Consider the following 23,610-nt stretch of genomic DNA (forward strand, 5'->3'; position numbering starts at 1 on the left):
CTTTTCAATTATACTTCAATTAACTATACTCCAGACTGTGTTCTTTTGCATTTCTTGTGGATTTGTTAACCTGAGTTGCTACTTTAATGATTTGTGAATCTGTGCCCCCAGGTCCCTTTGCTCTTCTAGTTAATTTAGACTCTTATACTTTGGATTCCAAGTCCAAATCATTTATGTAAATTGGGATCCTAGTATTTTCTGCCAGTCTGAGTAACTACCTTTAATCCTCTCCAATTTGTTTTGAATCCACTTTGCTATTAAATTCTGCCAATTGGCACCTGACTTTCCTTGCTGTGACTTTTGTCATGAGCCTGCTTTGCAAAGTACCTTTGCAAAGCCTTTTTGATAGGATGGAAACTAGGAAACTAGAAAAAGTAATTGCCGCATTCATTGCAAGAAGGCCTGTAATTATTGGTAAAGTTTAACATCAAAGCTTAATTCAAGACATTATTTGTATTTTGTTACAAAATTGTGAAGGGAAGAGTGTATACACTGTGTCAAGAGGAGGTGCAACTTCAACAGGAGTTTATTGAAGTCAGATTTTAGTGTAGCGCGTTTCAAATTGAAGAAAAGCGATGGAAAAAATTGTTCCTAATTTCACTACATATTCAAGTTTTTGAAATGTTAATATGTGCTTATTGCATGTAAAAACATCTGCTGTGGTAGATTGCAACCAGCTGCTCAGTTTAGAGGTCTGAAACATTGTGTGCTGTAATTGTTGACTATCTTTAAAAAAGATTGGCAATCAGGACAGATGCCATGACAATTCTTTTCAATTGAAAAAGCTCTTGATATGATTTTAAATAATTTCCTTATATATGGAAAATTGAAGTGTCTCTGTTTTTGGTCTTTTGGAACAGGATATAGCTGATCCATTTTTTGCATATTGCAAACAGCATGCTGACAAGTTTGATAGAAAATGGAAACGAAAGAACTATTTAGCTTTACAGTCCTACTGCAAAATGACTTTGCAAGAGCGAGACAAGCATGTTACCCCAGAAGCACAGGTATGGGTGCCAGAACTGCACCATACTGCTTAGCAATATTCTGTTCAAAAAATAAATAGCCATGCAAGTTAAATGAAATAAGAATTCAGTCGCATATGATCAATTAATTTGATCAAATTTAAATAAAACGTTGCATTTTTATTTGCAGCATGCCAAAACCTTATTGTTAATAGTTATCAAGGTGAAATATTAGTATATTGCAAACTTCACTCATGCACCCAGTATTAAAAGTAATGGTTACCCTTGCAACCAACATTATTGTAGCTTTTCTTTAGAGCTCTGTCTATTAGCTGCACAAAAATCTAAAACATATCTATTGTTACGATCCTCTTAAGGACTGTTAATGTTTGAAGAGAAATCCAAACACCCTGTAATTAGCTGACAGGACTGTGCCATAAAATTCATGATTTGTAAATAAAAACAAGCGTTATTGTATATAAGAATTAAATAAAGCAAGCACTATTAACTTAATACTATAGTTTATAATTACTTATGCTACGAACTCAATGCTACATTTTACTTCCCCCAAGAATTCTCTCATACAGTATAAGAATCTTGAAGGTTCATTTAGTCCTTTAGGGACCAACCCAGAAGTTATGTCACAGCTCTCCGGAATTCACTTTAGTTCTCCTCTGTGTTCCAGCTATTCTCTGAGGTAATATTTTATGTGGATCCTTCCATTAGCTTCTTTGCTAAGTGATCCTTCAGCATTTATTTAATACCTCACTACTCTGGATGCCTCAGCTCCTTGTTCTTGTTGCTGGCAGATACCCAATTGCTATCTCCCAGCTTGCAAGCTAACTCAGCTGATTGCTTTCTGCCACATGGCTCTGTGAGGACCACTATGGATTTCTTCCACTAGCTGCAGTTTAGGAAATTTTCCAGCTGTTTTTTCCTCATGAAATCCAAACTGAGCTTGACCCCCACATGTATTCTATGCTGTGAATTCTCGGATTAAACTGCAGATCTGATGAGCATTTGTCTCTGGTTGACACTCTCAATCCAGTAAGATGCTGTCTACAGCAAACCAAAATGGCAACTGCCTCTGTCTGTTCCCCAAACTAAACTACTTGCTTCTGTCAGCAAACATGGGGAGATAAATTAAACAGAGGGATCTTCTGGCCTCTGCAGCCCATCTGTATGACAACATGGCATGCTTTGGGATGTTCAAATAGAAATGCGAACTAATTATTTTTACCTTCAACACAACTCTTTGATTATGTAACTTATGTGAATAATTTATTTCCCTAATGGATATTATTGCGCTTTCTCCAGTTTCTTGGGTTCTACTAAGAGGTCCAGGGATGGGTTACCTATTGTTTAGGTTTTTTCATTATCAACTCTGACCATGTAAGATAAACACAGGTTAATTAAACTTAAGCTTGTTTGATCTGAGTTTACATTAGTGTTGTTTATCAGTTTCTTAACTAGGCTTTTCCATTTATCTTACATTTAATCCTTTAATTCCTAAAACTAAAATTACATTCTAAAACATATGATTATTAACTAGATATTCACAACTCTATATTTTACAAATGTGATGAATTTCAAAATATGTTGTCATTGTGCACAATTTGCTAATTCTAGTTCCCAGTAATTGGCATAAGAAATGTACAAATTCATTCATTGTTTCATAAGGTAAATTCAGGTTGGCACAGGACATAATGAAAGAAGCATCTTGGGAAAGGAGGTAGGGGAAAGCTGGGATACCTCCTGATAACTAATTAGAAAGCAATGTCATAGTTGGGAAATTATAAAACGTGCAGCGATTGAAGGGAAAAATAAATCAGATCTTAAAGATAAGAAAATAATTGTTTTTAAAAAATAAAATGCAAAGCATATGTCTTTTAAATGTTTGGGCAGTCACACATTCAAAGCACTGAGGAGTTTAAGTAATTTCTTTACTTTTTTATGCACTGGTTAATGCGTTTACTTTGAACTATGTCTGCACTATTTTAATCTCAAAGTTAATTTGTTTAGTTATTAATGGGTAAACAACTGTAGGGTTAAAAATAGCTCAAACAGACATTTCATCAACAAAAACAAAATATTGCACTCATATAGCATCTTTAACATCGTAAAATGTCCCAAACCATCTCACTGGAATGTTATGAAACAAAATTTGATACTGAGCTCCACAAAAAGATAATAAGGCAGACAAAAGAGGTAGGTTCATAAGAGTGTCTTAAAGGAGGAGACAGAGGTAGAGAGATTTTGGGAGAGAATTCCAGAGTTTGAGCCTAGTGGTTGAATGCATGGCTGCCAGTGGTTGATTAAAATTGAGGATGCGCAAGAGGCCTGAATTGGAGAGGGTGTTGTGATTTGTAGGGCTGGAGGAGATTAGAGATGGGGAGAGGTGAGGCCATGGAAGGTTTGGAAAAAAAGGATGAGAATTTTAGAATTGTGGTGTTGCTAACAGGAGCACAGGAGCGATGGTTAAACTTGAATTGGTGTGTTAGGATACAGATGCGATAGTTGATTAGATAGGGGCAGCAGGGTTTTGGATGAGCTTAAGTTTGTGTGGGGTGGAAGATGAGACGTCAGCCAGAAATTTTTTGGAATAGTCAAGTCTAGATGTAACAAAGACATAGATGAGGACTTTAGCAGCAGATGAACTGAGGCAAGGCTGGTGTCAGGCAATGTTAGTGTGTTGGAAATAGGTGGGATTAGTGAAGGGAAGGATATGTGGTCAGAAGCTCATTACAGGGTCACAATGACACCAAAGTTGCAAATAGCCTGGTTCAGCCTCAGACAATTGCTAGGGAGAGAGAAGGAGTCAATGGTTAGGGACTGGGTCTTGTTAGAGGAGCAGAAGACAATAGCTTTAGCCTTCTCATTACTTAGTTGGAGGAAATTTCTGCTCATCCAATAAGGGATGCTGAACAAGCAGTTTGACAATTTAGATACACTAGCAGGGTGGTGGAGGTTGATAGAGGTGGTGAGGAGGTAGAGCTGGATTTCATCACCTACATGTGGAACCTGACGTTATGTCATTGCCGAGCAGCATCTAGATGAGAAATATGGGGGCATCAAGGATAGATCTTTGGGGGACACCAAAGGTATCACTGCAGGAGAAAAATCATTATATGTGAATCTCTGACTACAACTGGATAGATGAGAATGAAACCAGGCAAGTGCAGGCCCACCTAGCTAGCCGACAGAGGAGAGGTGTTGGAAGAGGTTGACGTAATCAACAGTGTTGGGCTGCAGGCAGACCTAGAAGGATGAGGAGGGATAATTTACCGTAGTCACATAGGGTATCACTTGTTTCAGTGCTGTGGCAAGTATAGAAACCTGATTGGAGGGATTTGAACATGGAGTTTCAGGAAAGATGGGCATGGATTTGGGAGGCAACAACACATTCAAAGACTTTGGGAGGCAAGGAAAATTGGAGACAGGGTGGGTAGTTTACAAGGATGATGGGGTTGAGGGTTTTTTTAAGAGAGGTGATGACAACAGATTTGAAGGGGTCGGGGTGAGGGGCTAAAGTGCCTTGGAAGAGCCAACCATTAACAATATCAGTTAACTTTGGAGCCAGGGAGTGAAGCTGGATTGTCAGCAGCTTAAGTGTGAATAGGCTTGAGGGAGCAAAAGGTGGGTTTCATGGTTAAGGTGAGGTTGGAGAGGGCATGAAGGTGTGTGTAGGAAAGAAAGCAGAGAAACAAGTTCTGGGCTAAGTTGACAGAGAACCTTGGAGCATGTTTGGCCTGCTGGGCTAGTGGAAAGGAGGGAAGTGACAGGCATCTGAAGGATGGTCTCTGTCTTACTGACAAAGAAGTCCATGAGCTCTTCACACTTGTTTTTGGTGAGGGTGGAGGAGGGGTGAGAAGTTTAAGAAGATGGTAGGAAAAAGAATCCTGGGCTTATGTTTGCATTCTAGGATGATCCTGGAATAGTGAGTAGTTTAGCAGATGGGACAGGATCCAATATCTTTGGTCTTGCCACTTCTGATGATGAATGGCTAAACCATAGAAAGGGTTTAAGTTTGCATTCCTTGGGCTAAAGGGAACAGAGGTGTGGACCTTAATCAGGGGCGTGACCAAGGTGAGATAAAATAATGATTTTAATGGGGACTTGGGGCATCGCAGGTGAAGATGTGGTTGAGCAGGTAGTTGCAGATATGGTGAATGGAGGAGCAAAGGCTAGACAGCAGGGGTTTTGAAAGTACAGTTGGAAATACTTTGGGAGAGAGTTTTTTCCAAGGGTGCTCCTGCAGAAGGAAATAAGGGTGAGAAAGGGAATTAAGATGTGGATAGCAAGTGATCGCTGATTGACACAATACGAGTACCAAGACCACAAAAAATGGCAGGTTCAAATGAGCAACCGTGAACATGGTTAGGGCATTTATATGGAAGGCAAGATGAAGTGAGGATAGTAGGGTAGTGAACTAGGATGTGAAAGCATGATGAGTTGAGATGGAGGTTGAAAGCAATGCCAATGAGAAGTTGTTTGGTTCAAAGCCGAGGGTGAAAATCAGTGAAGATATCTGGCTGAGACTATTTGCATGGTACTTGGCTGGGCAGTGGAGAATGAGGATTTTAAATGAGAGGCAGGAGGGATGGATGAAGAGACTAAAATCAGTGGTTGTTGCAAAAGGAATAGGCAGAGCGTCTACCAGTTCACCAGTGCACACTAAAAATATAACCAGTGGAGATTAAACTCTTTTTGTAGTTCAGATTAAGAAGCATTTGAAATTAGGCAAATTCATACTTCTGTTGCACCACATGATGGATAATTTTGTTAAAATGATGAATGTTGAGGAACTAAAATGTGTTTTGACTTAAAAGTGTAACCATAATAAATGAAGTTCTGCTAATGTTATGTTCTCAAAAATATTTTTTCTAATTTTAATGTAAAACATGCTTCAGTGTTCAATTTAGTATTGTTGATGATACTTAAAATTTCCTTTATGTTTAGGCTCGCATTACTACAAGACTGCAGCAATATCGTGCTAAAGTGGAGCTAGCTCGCAGCACCAAACCCAATGCATGGGTTCCCAGGGAGAAGCTGCCACGACCACTCACCAGTAGCGCCTCAGTGATACGCAAGCTTATGCGGAAAGCTGAACTGATGGGAATTAGCACAGACATTTTCCCTGTAGACACGCTAGATACCAACTCCAGTGTAGATGGCAGGAGAAAGCACAAGCAGCCAGCTTTGACTGCTGACTTTGTGAATTATTATCTCGGTATGGAAACAAAAAAAACAGGATTGAAAATAATTCTCTTAAATTAAATTCTTCACTAATTCCTGGGGTAAAATTCCACGTGCTACTATTTTTCATATTGCAAGAAACACTTCACTCTTGAACAAAGGCTGGGGCTAAATTCACCGGTCTTAATTTTGTGGTTATTTACTGAAGGTACATGTGTATATTGGTTCAATATGTCCAGAAAATTAAGCTATTGACTGCATTCTGATATTTTACATACTTGTTAACTATTGTTAACTAATTTATTTGACTGGCATTTTATTAGCTTCCAGTCTCTTAATTCCATCTGTTCTGTTTATAGAGAGGAACATGCGCATGATGCAGATACAGGAAAACATTTGTGAACAAAAGAACTTAAAGGATAAACTTCAAAATGAGCAGGAATCACTTCATGTAGAGTATAATAAGGTACAGTTAAGTTCAAGTGTCCACTATACTTGATCTATATTCAATGTGTTCTGTGTGTATATATAGATTCATATTTATATCAGAGGGTGGAGTAATCCTGGAAGGGAATCAAAATCATTATACATAAGTCAGGAATATTGGAAATAAAAGTGAGTTCATGGCAGTTTGACTGTTACATTTTATTTAGAAACGGAAAACAATCTTTATGATAAATTGTTTACTGGCAGCCTCTGTATTCAAGGATCCTTACTAAGGAATTGCCATCCATTTCTTTTTGATGAAACGAGATGCAGAAGGGAGAGACTAGAAACAAAATCTTGATGTGCCGAATTTCAGGGGATCCACCTCCAAATTCTTGTTATATGGAGCTTCGCAGCAGCTGAGGAGGCACCGTTCTCACATAGATGCGTCTCTATGTAACCCAATATGTCTACAAATGTGGCCTATGTCAAAAACAACATTCAAATGCCAAATGAAACACAGTAAAGCAGTAAATGTGTGAAAAAGTGTTTATTCGTTTTGTTCACATCTTAAAATGACCTGACCTTGAAAAATGCTGGGGACTTGCATTGATAAAAGCCGGAAGTTAGCTCCGCAAAAACTCTGTAATCTTTTTCTGCTTAGCGTGCTGTTTCTGGATGTGTGCAATAAAGTCGGCCATATCTTCAACACTGTCAAACATATTTTCGGTGTTTTCATATTGCAATGCAATATCCTAGAGCATCTCCACGGCTTTTATGGCATCGGCTAGGGAAATAGGTGGGCGAGCAGGCGGGCAATTATTGCATTCTTCTGGGTCATTGGGCTCCTCGGATGAAGAATTTACTACATCTACGATGGCATCATCAGTCAGTTCCATCGTGCGACGTGTGGCATCGTCCACTTTTGTGTAATTTTCCATGGTTTTCTCAGATGGAATTTCCATGCATGCTTCGCACAGCCTCATCTCGGATGGTTGACCTCGCCCTGCCTCTTCCTCATTTTCAACATCTTGTGCAGTTGTAACCTTTTTGAACCCAGTGTGGTGGAAGCATTTGGCAGTTGTGACTTCTGTCACCATCTTCCACACCTTTTTCATCATGAACATGGCCTGTGGTATGATTAGATTGAACTCCTTCTTAGCGATGACCTCAATAACCTGAGAGATCAGCTGCCATTGGTAGTGGATTTTCAGGTTCCTAATCACCCCCTGATCCATTTGCAGGAGCTTGCCTGAATGATGACAATCTTCCTTTTCTTTCCTTGATGTGGGTCATCCCCACATCTCAAAAATGTTGGAGGCCATCCAGGCAGTGTTGTTAGCCTCATATTGTGCAGGTAGTGTCTTGACGTGTGAAGGAATCTGGCTTCTTGGACTTGCATACCACAAGAAGCTGCAGCTTTCCGGTACCATCCATGTTGGTGCAGAGCATAACAGCGAAGAGTTCCTTGCTCTGCTTTCCACAGTTAGATGTTTCACTTTAAACATCAAAGAGCGGTCTGGCATAAGATGGTAAAAACAGTCTGGTTTCATCTGCATTAGAAATATCTTGAACGAGTACGCACCAAAAGAAGTGGGCAAGACCATTTTGAACTCGATCATCTGTCATTGCTGCCGTAACCACCTCATCCTCACCATTCACTGCAGGGAAGACAATGCAGAGCCTTTTCTTCAATCAGTCCAGCCATCTGTTGCTGCAAGTGAATGCCATGTGGCCCATCTTCTTTGCAAGGGCGACTTGTGTTTCCTGCAGGATTGATTGGCAAGGAGATTGTCCTCTGCTTTGGCTGCCTTGAATTATATTAGCAGAGCTTCTTCGACAACAGGGTATGCAGCCGTTTTCATCCTCTTCCTTGCTGGAGAGAATGCCTGCTTGCCAACTATTCCAAGATGTTTGCCTTGTGTTTCGTAATGGTGGACAAACTCGATGACAGAATCCCCCACTCCTTTACGAGCCCACTTTCTAGTTTGTGTCATGGTTTTCCACTTATGATTCTTGGCCAAACCCCCAAGTTATTGATAATACCTAGTTAGGGGCCGATAAAGTTTTGTTTAAGTAGACAAAATTTGAGATTCAGGACACTTGCTCAATGAAGAAAGCCACAAGATTCCACTTTGAACATACAATATTGAACTTTACGAGATAAGGTGAGAAATACAAAACAATTTACAATATCTATTTTATACTCTGCATTCAGGGGAAGTTTAAGGTACATGTGAATTAACAAGCCAATTGTGGTCAAACACACCACACAACATATGGCAGATATAATCAAGACGCAATCAACCAATCGCTCTGAAACTCTGTCCCTCTCTCTCATGAGGGGTTCCAATATTCGCCTTCAAAGATCCCACTTTGAAATTCTATCCAAAAGTCGCTCCAACTCAGACAGTGCAACAATGGCCTTCCTCACAAGGTTTCATTCTCGCCTGCTGAGATTCCGTTCCACTGGATTCCCGAGCATACACTTGAACGTAAGCTCACAAGCACAACTTCAGCTCTTCAGCCTCACAGAACAGAACAACTCAACAGGATAATTTCACAGCACCGAGTCACCAACCTTTGGCTTCGTTTTTGGATCTTCATGGTTTCTTCTGACCCCTCTTTGATTACCAAGGCTTTCCTTGAGCTCGCTTCATTTAAAGTCTGCTATCTGGAGCTCTTTTCTTATTTGGAGCCATTTTTCCTTGTTCTTCTTTAATTGAGCTGGGGCCTTTTCCCGTCCCTGTCCCGTCAGTGGGGCTCTTCGTTTGGAACCTCTCCTTCCTTTTGGGACCCCTTCCTGTTCCTTGCCTGGGACACTACTCTTCCATGGCGCTCCGCCCCTGGTCACCTGACGCAGGTTTTCACGCCATTTTCCTTCTTGCACAGGCGTGCTGGGCCCACAGAACGTGAAAATGTAGAACTGCGCATGTGCCGCCTGCTCCCTGTCTATGCATGCGCAAAAGCTCCGAGGTTCATTGGGAGTTGAAGTCCACGCTCAATACCAAGGTAAGTCTAGTTTTTATAACAACTTAGTTGAAAGAAAGAAAGCTTCACAACAGTGAAGGTTTCTTTACAATGGCTTAAGTTTCTTTATAAGAAGTACTTAATATCAGAAACTTCTAACAAATACCTTATAACATACTATGCAGATAATCTTTTCCTTTTGTTGCACAATTACACATATCATATTATAAAATTACAAAGATTTAACCAAAACAAAAGCCAGTATATATAACAAGTAAAATTAGCAGGATTTAGACATCATGGATTTATAACTCAGAAATTGCCTTATTTCCTACACACTTCCTTTAAACTCTGAATAGAACACCAATAATTAAATGTTTTTGGCCATAATAGTTTCATGGCCAACAAAAGGTAGTGAAGATACATTAAAGTTTTCTTTAGAAAAATCTTGACAAGTTTGTATCTCTATTTTGTACCAGGGTTTTCAATCTTGCTGTTGTGATAACAAACCAATACTCCAGCAGTCTTCCCCTCTTCGCATAAGGATGCATATTATTCATGCTATGTAATACAAATGACTTGCTTAGGTTTCTCAACTTTAACTCTTCTCCTCTGTAAATGGAAACATGCCTTCAATGGGTCCTTTAAGTTTGCACATGTTCATATTCTTCCTGGTGACTCTTGACAAATGGAACCTTCATCTCCCTTTCTTTCACAATTTTATCCAAGCATTTGTTTACTCTTTTATTTTCTAGTTCTTATTAATATTTTCATTCAGCTCAGCAACTACGCTAATGAGTTTAGTTATTTTTGTTTCAGAGTTATTTGTGGAGCCCTTATAAAAGCTTAAAATTTCACATAGGCATCAGTTCATTTCAGAATCTTTCTTCCATGGTCACTGACTGTTCCTTAGGTTCTATCCATTCACTTGTTAGGTTCGCAATCTGTTTCTAAAAATTTTCCTTATCTGGTTTTAAAGCTTGGATTTTCCCTTCAGTACCACACATCTCATCTCATCTTCATGTTCTCAGAAATACATCGCTGTTCAAGAATCTCTTTGCTCTTTTCACAGTGAAATTCCTACAGCTCATCAGTTTTGGTTTCTACCAACTATTCCGATTCATCAGCAATTCCTTTTACTGTAACTGACACTCGAAGTGTTGTCATCAGTTCTTGCTTTTCATTAACAAACTCACCTTTCGTGTGTGAAAGTTGGTTCTCTGCATTAATCAGATTTTCCTTTAATTGCTCTTTATCGACAATAAGTTTCTCATGTTTGGTCACAGCAATTTTTAGGAGTTTGACTTGATCAAGCACCTGCTGCAGCACAGTCCTTGCCATAGTACTGCCTATGCAGGCCAAATCATGACCCAGGATATAATCTACCCTTTCAATAGCTAATCAAGGAACAATTGTCACAGTAACAATTCCAATTACTAAGTCACTTCCTAAATTGACTTTACACAAAGGAACAGGTTCATAAATCCCATTAATACCCCCTATTAATATTTTTTCTCCTGATTCAAACCGTCTGGAACACAAATTGTGTCATCAACCACCTTCAATGATGACTTGCCTCGGGGTATCTCAAAATATTAATTTGTTTATTTGCTTTGTTAGAGGAGTAAGGGAACACCTCCTTTTGAGACAAAGCCTCTAAACCCTCCAGTAATTTGACTCATTTTAGCGGTAGTCAAGGAAGAATTCCCTTGACTATCCTACGCTATATGCCCTTTTCTAGTAGGCTCTGAGGGAACATGTTTCACTTGTTCTATAGCTATGGTTTTAACACCCATTTCTCTTTTTGGTACAACCTTTTCTAAAGACTTGTAAAGCATTCCTATTACTGCCATCTGTTGACCATTCAGCTTCCAACAATGGGCTTTGAGGTGCCCTGTCTTATGGCAATAAAAGCATACTGGTTTCTTTACATCAGTTTTATCCTCTACGCTATCATTTTCCTGAGCTGGAACAGCTTTTGCCTCCCCCATAAAGCGCGGCTCTTTTTTTATTTCTCCAGCTTCCTTATGGATTTACAAATGGAGATCTACTGCCCCTATGTGATATATAATATCCATTTGCCAGAACCACTGCTTCCTGTACATTAGAAACCCTATAGCCTTTCATGTGCGACCTAATTGCTATTGGGATGATGTTTCAAAATTCTTCCAGTATCATTGGCTCCCTCACATTCTCAAAATTTTGTTCTAACTTCAGGTATTGAAACCACTGGTCCCACAACATTTATTTCTCCCTAGCAAATTCTACAGACATTTCATTTGGTCTTTTCTTTAAAGTCTGAAAATTCAATTAATATGTTTCAGGGGCAAGCACATAAGCATTAAGTATTGCAGGTTTAACTACCTCATAATCTGAGGCTTGTTCTTTGGAAATGCTTGAATACATATGGCCTTTCTGACCAAAACACGTGCAAAATGAGAGTCCATGTATTTTAAATGAGATACAATATCTCTCAACTCCACCTTCAGTGAACTTTGGCTTTAGATGAAGACTTAATTATATCAAAGCTTGGAATGGGACTCACTTCCTCATCTGCATTACTAGACTCTCTTTCCCCCCCCCTAACCTAAGCTGTTGTCTAGCCAGTTCATGATGCGTAATTTATTTCCCTTTGAAACTCCAGCTCAAGCTTTCGCATTTCTACCTCAAGTACAACTTCAAATCTTTGGCCACGTCGAGCAGAACACTACTGCTCCCACGTGATACCTTTGCCCCAGTGGTCCGCAACACACAGTCCCCAGAGGCTGCCTTCTTGGATCTTCAAGTCTACTTCTGAGCCCTCTTCAATTACCAGGGTTTCCTTTGAGCCCTCTTCAGTTAAGTCTGCTACTCGAAGCCTTTTCTTATTTGGAGCTGTTTTTCTCTGCTCCTTTTTGATCTGAACTGGGACCTTTTCCTGAATCTGACCCCTCTCTTGGACTCTGTCTTTGGCATCTCTCCCTATCCCCTGCTTGGGACACTATTATTCCATGGCACCCTTATCCTGGTCACCTGACCCAGGTTTTCATGCCATTTTCCTTCTTGCGCAGGGCGCGCAGGGCCCACAGTACGTGAAAATGTAGAACTGTGCATGTGCATTCCACTCCCTGTCTGCACATGTGCAAAATCTCCGAGATTCATCAGGAGTTGAAGGTCCTGACCTCTGCTCTCAGCATCAAGGCAAGCCTCATTTTCATAACAAGTTGATGTGTCAACTTTGCAGAATAAAGTGCTTCAAAGCGTTATACCATAACTCCAACTCCTGCATCAAGACTAGAATGGACGCAACAGACTCCTTGAACACCATTACAGGAGTAGAGCAAAGCTACCTGCTCTGCTCATTCCTTTTCCTCCTGTTTATTGATTTCATAATGAAGAAGTTGGAGGTGGGTGGAGACTTTGGTCTCCCATGGCAACACCACTGGTTGACAGACCTGGCTTTTGCAAGCAACATCGCCTTGCTGGCCAATGAATCTTGCATGCTGCAAGACATAACCACCGGTCTTGAGAGTAGCAGTGCCAAGCTTGGTCTGCGCATCTTGCGAGAAGACCAAGACAATGATGACCAGATGGCAAGCGGGTCCTCCCATCGCCATCAGGCAACAGATCATCGAGGATGTCGACCACTTCCCCTATCTAGGAAGCAATGTCTCGAGGGAGGTTGATAGAGACATTGATGCCCACACAAGCATAGGCAAAGCAGTCTTCCAATAGTTCCACACGGTCTGAGCATGCAACACCATCACTCTGTGATTCTCTAAATGAACATGGTCGTGAAGCTGCATCTCTACAAGTCCAGAGTAGTACCAACTATGCAACCTGTGCCAGCAAGACATGCAAGAGAACAGCGGAGGTGTCATCTTAGTTAGATGTGTTTCACCAGCATTACCTATATAAGATCCTGGATATTACATGGAGAGAGAGCATCAAAAATGAATAAGTGCTGTAGAGTACTGGTCATTGGTGCCTGTGGGACATTGTAACAGAGAGATAACTGAGACTGGCACATATTTTGCCTCCTGGCCTCCCAGAGTGGCAGTAACATGGGCACCACTATATGGATAAAGAAGATGCGGCCAGCAAAAAACCTGGCAAAGTACATTTAAGGAGGACATCAAGGACAGGACAGCACCTGGGCTGGGGTGAAGGATATTGTTAAAAACAAAAAACTGCAGATGCTGGAAATCCAAAACAAGAACAGTATTACCTGGAAAAACTCAGCAGGTCTGGCAGCATCAGCGGAGAAGAAAAGAGTTGACGTTTCGAGTCCTCATCACCCTTCAACAGAACTGGATATTGTGTTGGACTAGGGCCGTTGTCGAAGTCTTACTGCCCTGCATGGGACCAAAGGAACTAAGTTCTACTGTCGATGTTACCTTCTCTCTGATTGATAACACTTTTAAATTTCTCTAAGGTTTAGTCATACTTGCAGGTTTTGCACATCCATTCATGATAGGATCTTGAGTCAAATGATCGCTTGCCCCAGTGCTCCGTGATTTCATGCTATTGTGTGGCCAAGCTCTGCTCTGATTGATCATATGGCAAGCTTAGACACATTCAGCTAACCTGGAATTACCAGTGTAGAATTTCGACTTATCACGGACATCGCTGTATGGAATTTGCTATTCTGCTGGGAGGAATGGTTGATGACTTCGACATAACCAGAATTTTGTTTCATCATTTTGAGTCATCCGAGCTTGACTCATCTCGATTTCCCTGACCACAGGAATGGTGTGAGAGGACCTTTAATACTATGCTCAATGCAGAGCAATCAGCAATCACTGTCACCAGCTCAACCCCTACCCCTAGCCCTGACGACAGTAAAGCAGGTCAACACTGCAACCACTGTGCATATGCTGCAACTCCTAGCCGGCATGCTAAAGCCACAAGAGATGCTGGAACCTGACAAGGGTTTGAGCAACCTGCCTCCATTACAGTATATCTTATGCTTATGGTTTACACTTTTTTTTTGTTCTGCAAAATATCATTTTGCTGTGTGGCATTCAGGTGACAATTGCAGTTTGGAGTTTGCCAAATGTTACACCTCACTTCATATCGTCTTGTGTAAGAGATTGTTTTTAGTCTGTTAGTTTTAATATGAACATTTGAGAAGATTTTGTAAATCTTAATTATGCACTAACACTGTTGTATTTTGTTGGGAGGGTGTTGGTTACAGATTGGTATGTCTTAAAGAAGCCTCTTCGTAGTCTTCTATAGGTTAACTGTAAATCTTTAAATACAAGAACTATTTACACATGTACGGTAACGAGTACAAACTAGGAGCTGTCTCCTTGCTTCGGTCTGCACATGGCTCTGTCCAACACCAGAGGGTTTGGGTCATGTGCATCCTTACATCACTATGTGCCGTACTGTACTTAGTCCCACCTTAACCCTATATGCGTCTTACCTTATACTACACCTCCCCCCAAGTCTTCACCCAGTTTGTTTGGAGTTTTACTAATTTACTTCACGCCTTAGATTGTTATCACTCCCATACATTTATGTTGTTATTACCTTCTCACTAGTACTACATCATCACTACCCATCTCCCCCTTCTAGTCCTTGAATTTAAAGTTTCAGGCTGTCTGGAAGCTCTATAACCCTTCCATATCTCGCTCACAGTTCTGTCAGAGGAGTGGTAGGTCCTGCTGTTGCTGATTTTTCTTGTTGATCTGGAGGTTGAGCTGCCATCTGGGAATGCTTTCATTCTTTTATTCCATTCCTTTGTGTCAAACCGCACTTGTTTGGTTCATCGGTTGCATTGATTGGTAGTTACTGCTAATCTAGCTCAATTTTTGCAGGGTGGATGAACCCATTGTGTTTGCCTCCTCGTCTCTCTCACTTTTTCTGTTATTGTGTGGGTCATCTCAATGTCCTCTGTGGCTGAGGAAGAGCATTCCTGTGATGAGGAAAAGGCTTAGTGGTGCGCTCATCCATGCATTTCGTTGTTGGCCTTGGACAGCTGCTACCAGGTTCCAATATCTCTTGTGGCTTTGGAATGCCAGCTAGGAGTTGCAGCATATACAGAGTGGGTGCAGTGTTGACCTGCTCTATCTTCATCAGGGCAGGACATAGAGGGCTTGCAGACTGCTGATAACTGTTTTTCACTTCTTCCACTGGAGACACTGTGGTTACCTGCTGGGCGCTTGGCTGGTCTGACAATTGAGGGTTTTCCAGGACCTGACCTGTAACGGGAATTGACAAACCTGTTCTGTAAAGAGAGAAAACAGTTCAGAGCTGGAGCAGAGTCTGAATATTCTTTAGTGTTCGAGTATTCGTGACCATGCAGTTCTGGTTAGCTAGTGACAGTGGCTGTATTGACATCCTCTGCTGCCTGGAGGAGATCCAAGGCTACGCAGGCATCCCTTTTCAGGAAAGAGGCTGGTTACGGGTGACATACATCAGCTCAAACATCTGTTTTCTGCCATACCTCAGTGGTTCCAGGATCATAACAATGACTGGAAGTCGGATTTCTCCAGACCCATAAAGTGGTGTGTCTGTTGTTTGAAGCCAGAGGTCTTTAAGCCATTGTTTTTTGTTTGACAGGATTACCACGCTGGTTCCTTTAATTTAAATTTAAAATTTGTTAGATGGCCATTGACTGCAAATGTCTGCATTCCAAAATGAGAAAGCAAGATCTTTGACCTCACCCAAGAAGCATGGCTGTGTGTCTTCTGCATTTGCAGCCTTGACCTTGTGGATCATCTTTGGGCCTTCATGTGTTTCAGAGTTTTTGCCTTGCACAGTTTGCCGTTGTGTCCAATCCTGATGCTTTGGAAGCATTGAGCTGCACATGCAGCACATAGATCTTGCCTATGAGGGTGCTTTGCTTCACAGTGCTGTCTTTGTGGCTTAACTAGCTGGACTGAGGCTGGCCTTTGCACCATGTTTTATTCCCTTGCCTTAAAGATCGTTCTGTGCTACTCATGGAGTTCTGACTGCCTAACTATCTGAACTGCATTTTCTAGGGCTAGATTTTCGTTTGCTTGCAGAAGGTCAGAGTGCATCATTCAGTCCTCCCACCACTATTCTGCTCTGATGAGCTCAAACTTTAAATCTCCGTACTCATAAACTTCTGCCATCCTGTACAAATCATTGATGAATGAAATGACTGGTTCCCTTGACAGTTGGACTTTCATTGAATTTAGCTGTTTGGAGTATTTTATTGCTTCTCATATTAAAGTAAACGTTGAATAATTTTGGTACCTCTTTGAATTTTGCAGATGATTCATTAATTCCCCGTCTTACCATTATGCTGTTTGTAATCGGGCCTATCGACTAAAGCATCATGTTCACCTGTTTTCTTCTGACTTTTTATTTAAACCTGAAGCGATACTGTATCTTAAGAATCTTTTCCCCAATTTTGTGATTGGCATGGGCTTTGGATTAGTCTGAATTGACTTGCAAATGTGGCATTATGATCCATGTTAAAAAATCTTACAAGTGTATACGCAGCTTTAAGAGATGTCTGAATTTCAAGATGGCATTGGTGTTCACTCTGAGACAAAGGGATTTCCCATGCTTGCTGGTTTTGGTGGACTCCGCAAAATGGCAATGGTGCTCTTCTTGGAATTTTTTTTCTAAAAATGACTGCCTAGTTCAGCTGCCTGCAGATTTATTTTGTTCAGTGGTTTACTTTGTAAACTGTTGAGGTGGTCGAATTGTGGCTTCTGTTTTTTTTAACTGAGCTGGAGAGATTCTCGTTATTTAAATTTTTTCTCTTTTTCTGTCGATTTTAGCGGCAGGTTTCTGACACTGAATTACTTAAAGGAGTTCTCAGGGCTTGCTGCATTTTAAAAGATTTAGCTCACCCTTGCAGGTTCTGTCAACTACATTCTGAAGCTGGGCTTCCAAAGGAGATTGAATGGATTCTTTGGATGCAGTAAAGAATTTTTAATCTCTGCCTTCAGCTTCCAGGCCTTTCTGTGGAGCTTTTTCTGGGGATTTTTTTTCTCTACACCTCTTATTTAGAAACTTCTTTACAGGTCAGAATACTTGGTTGTATTTTTCTCAGTTTTCCAGCATTTTTGGTTTGTCTGCATTTTAGCAAGGTTCTATGTTTTTGCCCAGTTGCTGCCACAATGTTGGGAGGCTGTTAGTTACAAATCGGTTTTTCTTAAAGAAGTACCGTAGTCTTCTGTAGGTTAACTGTAAGGCTTCATTAATTAGTAGAACTATTTACACGTACAGTAAACAGTACAAACTCGGAGCTGTCACCATACATAGGTTTGCACGTGACTCTGTCCAACACCACACTGACCCTGAATCTGGATCATGTGCATCCTTACATCAATATGTGGGCAGTACTTTTCTCAGTCCCACATTAACCCTCTATGTACCAGCCCCTTATACTATATATTTAATCCTGAGAACTAAAGAAACCATGTTGCATAATTCTGGATAGGGTTTAAAACTAAAATGCAATTTTTTGATATAATGTGCTGCCTTGTTAAACTTTTTTTTCTAAATTGGGTGAAATCCTTCTCTTAATGGAGATGCATGCTCTTATTTTGTAGTACTAACATGCACAAACTAGAACAAATTCTTAACCTAACTTCTGATTTCTGACATCGTGACTGTATACATGATCTCTGTAGATGATTCCTCCAAAATGAATATTCCTTTGAATATGGTGTTGACATCTCCATTCCATTTCTGCACTCAGAAGCATCAAAATGGTTGCAATATTTAAACCAGATGGATTTTGATAAACATTTGTGAAATTCATGCCAGATAGCTTTTTTAATTCATTCACGGGATGTGGGCATTTCTGGCTAAGCCAGCATTTATTACCCATGAGAAGGTGGTATTGAGCCGCTTTCTTGAACCGCTGCAGCCCATGTGATGTAGGTGCACCCACTGTGCTGTTAAGAAGAGAGCTTTAGGATTTTGACCCAGCAACAATGAAGGAACGGCGATATAGTTCCAAGTCAGGATGGTGAGTGACTTGGAGGGGAACTTACAGGTGGTGGTGTTCTCACACATGTGCTGCCCTTGCCCTTCAAGATGGGAGAGGCCATGGGTTTGGAAGGTTCTGTTGGAGGAGCATTGGTGAGTTGGGGCTAATGTGTATTAAAACATTGCAGGGCTAACTATTTCCAAAAGCACTGTGGTGATTTTTTTTTGACCAAGTTTCTTTAGTAGCAGTTGTAATTCAGGTATCCTACACGACTTTTTTTAACATTTAATGGAATAAAGGAGGTCTGTATCTCAGGGTGGTAGGCAGTTAAAAAAAAGTGTGTGCTCTCCCATTGTTACAACCAGGTGCATTGATGGTATGGTTTTGAAGTCAGAGATTGAAATTAGAATTGCATGTTTTCCTGCACTTTTTTAACTGATCCCTTCGACAGAATCCAAAGACAGACAGGTTAGGCTGGTTTCATAAATTCTTGAATTAAGCTTCTAAACTTGAATATCTTTAAAACAAAGAAACAAATTAGATTATAACAGTTCTTTATCCCGACACATCTGTAATTTTGTTGTCTGTGAGACATGAAGACTATTCTAGTTGTGATTATTTCAAAGCTGAGTAAGCAGTGAGTGAGAAGATGCTAAAAGCTAAGTAACACTCGGCATCACGTCATGATTATATAAATCTACATAATATCCTTTGGTATCAGTAATTTATTAATAGACAAGCTATGTCATCTATTTAGTACTTCAGATCATTTTCATTGCTAGAAAGTTCAGATATTTTTCATGAGGCTTTTGTAACCCTAAAGCTTCATGTAAATGGTTGACCTTAAAGCTTAATACATTTTTAAGTAATGTAAAGTCAGGAATGTCACGAAGATGACAACCCATGATGTTGTTTGAGTTAAAAGGAGGGACTGAATGGCCATAGATTGCTTCCATATATGCGTATGGTGGAGAAACTGAAAGTTCTTGCTCTGTGCCCCTTGTCTAAACTTTTCTTGGTGTGGCATTGCTTTTATTGATGCAAATATTGGTGTAAAACTGGTGCAAGAAGCTACTAAAGACCACAGGCATCGAAGCTAGCTTCCTCACTGGGGAAAAAAAACCTTTGCTCTACTTTCTCCACCTTTACTCCGCCCTTTCAGCTGAGGCCCGCACACCCCTAACCAATCCTACTCGGTCCCGCAACATCCCCTGATCATGCTTGGGCTCCATAACCTGATTGGGCTCCAGTTCTGTCCCCATGATCGCACTACCTGATACACCGGCCGTTGTGCTCCCTGCCTGCCGGCCTTTTGCACGCTCCGCCTGTCCTCCATTGTGTGCCCCGCCACCCACTGCTGCCTGCCCCATGCCATCTTTTGAGTATGTTCTGCCCCCTCAAGTGTGCCTGCCAGCTGTGCTCCCCATGCTACACTGCTCCCCTCCCTAAGTGTGCACGCCATGGCACCGCACCTCTCCCTGAGTGTGCTCGCAGTGGCACCCCCCCACCCCTGAGGGTGTTTGCCATTGCCACCCCACAGAGCGTGCTCCCCATGTGCTCCCAGCACCGTCATCCCCTCCCCAGGAGTGTGCTCCCAGCGCATCCCCCCCCTCACCAAACTGGTTCCCAACCCCTGCTCTGCAATGCATGACACCCTCAACCCCGCTTAAGCTACAATGGCACACCATCCTGTCTCAGGCTGGCCGCTTCCTATTAGTTGGTTGCTTCTGCATTTGGCGGGTGTTTGCGCTTTCCTTCTAATGGGAAAATGTCGGTGAGAAGCAAAATTGCTGCAGTTGTGGTCTTAACATGGGTAGTTGGCAGTCCGCCTTGAGAAAGTTCCCCAGTGTTCCTCCCACTCCCCCGCCTTGTTGCTCGCTTTCGCTCTCTTCCCCTTACCCCCTCTCACATTTGCTTGTGTGGTCCCATTCTATCGCACTTCTCTATTTCATAAACAGGCTTAGTATACTGGTTTACGTTTAAAAGGTGCCCAAAATTTTGTGAAAATGCACTCTCTTATAAATTCTTCTCTGCCGGTGTATCATTCTGTTTCCTCTAATGACATATTTTTCTCAGACAGGCCAAACTCATGAGTAGCTTCCCTTTTCCTGCAGCATTACATGGAACACATATAGCTGTTCACTAGCTAATCCACTCCGAAATATATTACATTCTGGGATTGGTACATATGTGTTGCTCTATGGTGGGGTAAACAGGAGTTGAGTTTATTGTCTGCACTCCTGACTTAAATTTGATTTTTCACTTCAAAAGAAATTTGTCCTATTTATACATCAGTGGTATAGGATTAAAATTGATTTAATTCTCCCAATGAATTCCTTATTTTTATTTTTGCATCACTTCAGAGTTGCCCTGACCAGTAGCACATTTTTGTTTCTCAACTCCCCCCATCCATTCTGTTGCTGACCCCTGGAGGAATTTACTGTTAAGATTTTTTTTAACAGCTTGCATGTGTTTTCTGCTTTCCAAGACATTGTGAACTTGTAAGTTTAGAGTGCCTCCTATAGACAGAAAAACAAAATGACAGGCCTGGAATGATAAATTTAATTTTTTTTGTTTTAATATCGTGCACTTTACTCTCATTGCTTATATATATTTCCTCTGCTATCCAGTTGTTTGAATCTCTAGAAAACCTGCGAAATATGAATGGTAAATTACGTCGAGAAGGCCAGACATTGTGGAGTACACTCAGTAACATTGTTGGGCAGGTTAGTAGATGCAATCTGCTGAATGGCTGCATTAACCCATGTTGCACCCCTTCACAATTTAATGCCTGAAAAATTTCTATTTAATCAACAGTACTGTGGGGGTAATGATTTCTGATTGAAATGAACTTGCAGCCATGCCACCTGCAAGGTTCTTTTAGGTTTGTTTGGAAGTTATAATAGCTATCTTGTTTGCAGAATGTACTCATTTCTTTCCATTTGCTGTAATTGATTGACCTGTCATGTGTGATTGACCTGACACCCCCACCCAACCCCACTGCATTTTGTTTTTCAATTGTACATTATTATAAAGCTGGGCAGAACTATGTCTTATAATCTAAATAAAGATCTAATAATTTTAACCATCTTGTTTCGAGTAAGCAAGGCAGCTTCTTGGATAAAATTAATACTGATTAAATTCTGCTCGGCAGTTTCATTAGTGACAGACAGTTGTGACGTAATGTGCAATTATAATTTGGTGGCATGATTTATAATTTCTTTTGGGGAGAAAAGAATTTCTTCTCTCAGCTTCTAATTGGTAAAACTATTTTTGGGAGGGGTGCTGAGCTAATAGCATTACTATCAATGCACACAAGATAATATTGAAATAAATCAAAATAGGACATAAAACTTAATTACAAAAATGTATGCAGAGCAGATAGATCAAATATTAAAAACTCTGCAATAAAATCTTTTATCCTCTGCATTTTTGAATGGTGATTTTATTTGCTGGGTGAGGGGGGTGGCGGTGGGCACAGCCATTAGCGAGAACAATGTGTGCATTCTCAACTAAAACTGACAAAAATGGTGCTGTGATTGCTTTGTGAAACTGAAAACCCTAATGCAGTTGGATGCCAGTTGTGATGCTTAAAATGGGCTTTGCTTATCAACTGCGATATCTTAGTTTTGGTACCGAATGCTAAATCAGAAAATAGCACAGCATAAGTGGCAACGAGACTTGCTAATACATTTCCAACTGCATGCAATAAAACCGGCAACAGCAGGATTCATTTACACAGCTTGCATGACACTTTTTTCCAGTTGGCTGAACAGATGCAGGCCCACAGGGCCACTGTGAAATGACTTTGATAGATGGTTGCTGTCTGGGAAGCGAGCATGTTGCAGATTAGTGGAAACCCAAAGAGAATCTTGACTGTTTTGTGGGGAGTTTGGTCCAATAAGATAACTTTTCTAATTAACCTATAGAACACCGATGTATTTGGATGCTGTGAAAAATAAACTGCTTCAATATTCTTTTGTCAAGGGTGGTGTTTTTCCCAACGTAAAGTAACCATTTCCTTGTCTGTCACTTTGAAAACTTGTGGAAATCAGTATTCTGTAAAGCTTTTCTCTGTTGCTTTTATGTAAACTGTTGTTTAAAATTTGATTTAAGACCCCCATGCTCTCCAGAATTTAAAACGTAGTGCATCTAAAAGAAAATGCTAAAGAGACTGTTAAGCTTCTTGCTACAGTGCTCAGTTTTTGATTATTTACTACCTGTCTCCTTGTTCTATATTCTGTTTTTGAAAATATCTCTAAATTAACAGAAATTGAATTTCCCTGTGATTCTGCGTACTCCCAAGGAACGACGACCAAGTAAGAAGGATGGAGGAACTTTGAAATCATTAGCACCTCCAGCAGTATTGTACAGGTAATGAGAAAATAGTTAATCAATTTTATAAGCACATTAGACTCCGTCTAGCTTATGCAATTGGTTAAATTGATCCTGTATGTCCATTCCCACATCCAGGAAAGTGGCCTTTTTTTAATATATATTTTAAAAATGCTTTGATTTAAAATGTGTAAGATTGTGGCTGCTACCCTGATACGAGTACCTTTCTTGTCTTGGAATCAGTGGTTTTCTTTTATTCATTCATGGGATGTGGGCATTGCTGGCTAGGCCAGCATTTATTGCCCATCCCTAATTGCCCTTGAAAAGGTGATGGTGAGCAGCCTTCTTGAACCACAGCAGTCCATGTGGTGTAGGTACACCCACAGTGCTGTTAGGGAAGGAGTCAGTAACAGTGAAGGAATGGTGATATATTTCCAAGTCAGGGTGGTGAGTAGCTTGGAGGGGAACTTCCAGCTGGTGTTGTTCCCAAGTGTCTGCTGCCCTTGCCCTTCTAGATTTTTTTTTTCATTCACGGGGTGTGAGCTTCGCTGGCTAGGCCAGTATTTATTGCCTATCCCCAGTTGGACTTGAGAAGGTGGTGGTGAGCTGCCTTCTTGAACCGCTACAGCCGACGTAGTGTCAATACACCCACAGTGCTGTTAGGACGGGAGTTCCAGGATTTTGACCAGCGATATTGAAGGAACAGTGATATATTTCCAAGTCAGGTTAGTGAGTGACTTGGAGGGAAACTTGCAGGTGGTGGGGTTCGATCTACCTGCTGCCCTTGTCCATCTAGATGGTAGTGGTTGTGGGTTTGGA

General features: G+C 40.9%; 1 protein-coding gene across 12 annotated transcripts in view; it reads left to right on the forward strand.

Annotated features, from left to right (window-relative positions):
- The window catches only part of phf14 (PHD finger protein 14), a 309,934-nt gene that overhangs the window by 106,197 nt on the left and 180,127 nt on the right, over positions 1-23,610 (forward strand). For 10 of the 12 annotated variants that reach the window (XR_005942595.1, XR_005942597.1, XR_005942596.1 and 7 more), the window contains exons 8-12: positions 861-1,007; positions 5,925-6,195; positions 6,521-6,627; positions 21,087-21,182; positions 22,727-22,830. Coding sequence is in view for 9 of the 12 variants with exons in the window: in XM_041183757.1 (XP_041039691.1) it covers positions 861-1,007; positions 5,925-6,195; positions 6,521-6,627; positions 21,087-21,182; positions 22,727-22,830 (725 nt within the window). In the remaining 3 variants the exon portion in view is untranslated. The remainder of the gene's footprint in view (positions 1-860; positions 1,008-5,924; positions 6,196-6,520; positions 6,628-21,086; positions 21,183-22,726; positions 22,831-23,610) is intronic. The other 2 variants (XM_041183759.1, XM_041183763.1) reach the window with 2 other exon arrangements.

This window comes from Carcharodon carcharias, chromosome 3 (assembly GCF_017639515.1).
Source record: "Carcharodon carcharias isolate sCarCar2 chromosome 3, sCarCar2.pri, whole genome shotgun sequence".
Lineage (NCBI taxonomy): Eukaryota > Metazoa > Chordata > Chondrichthyes > Lamniformes > Lamnidae > Carcharodon > Carcharodon carcharias.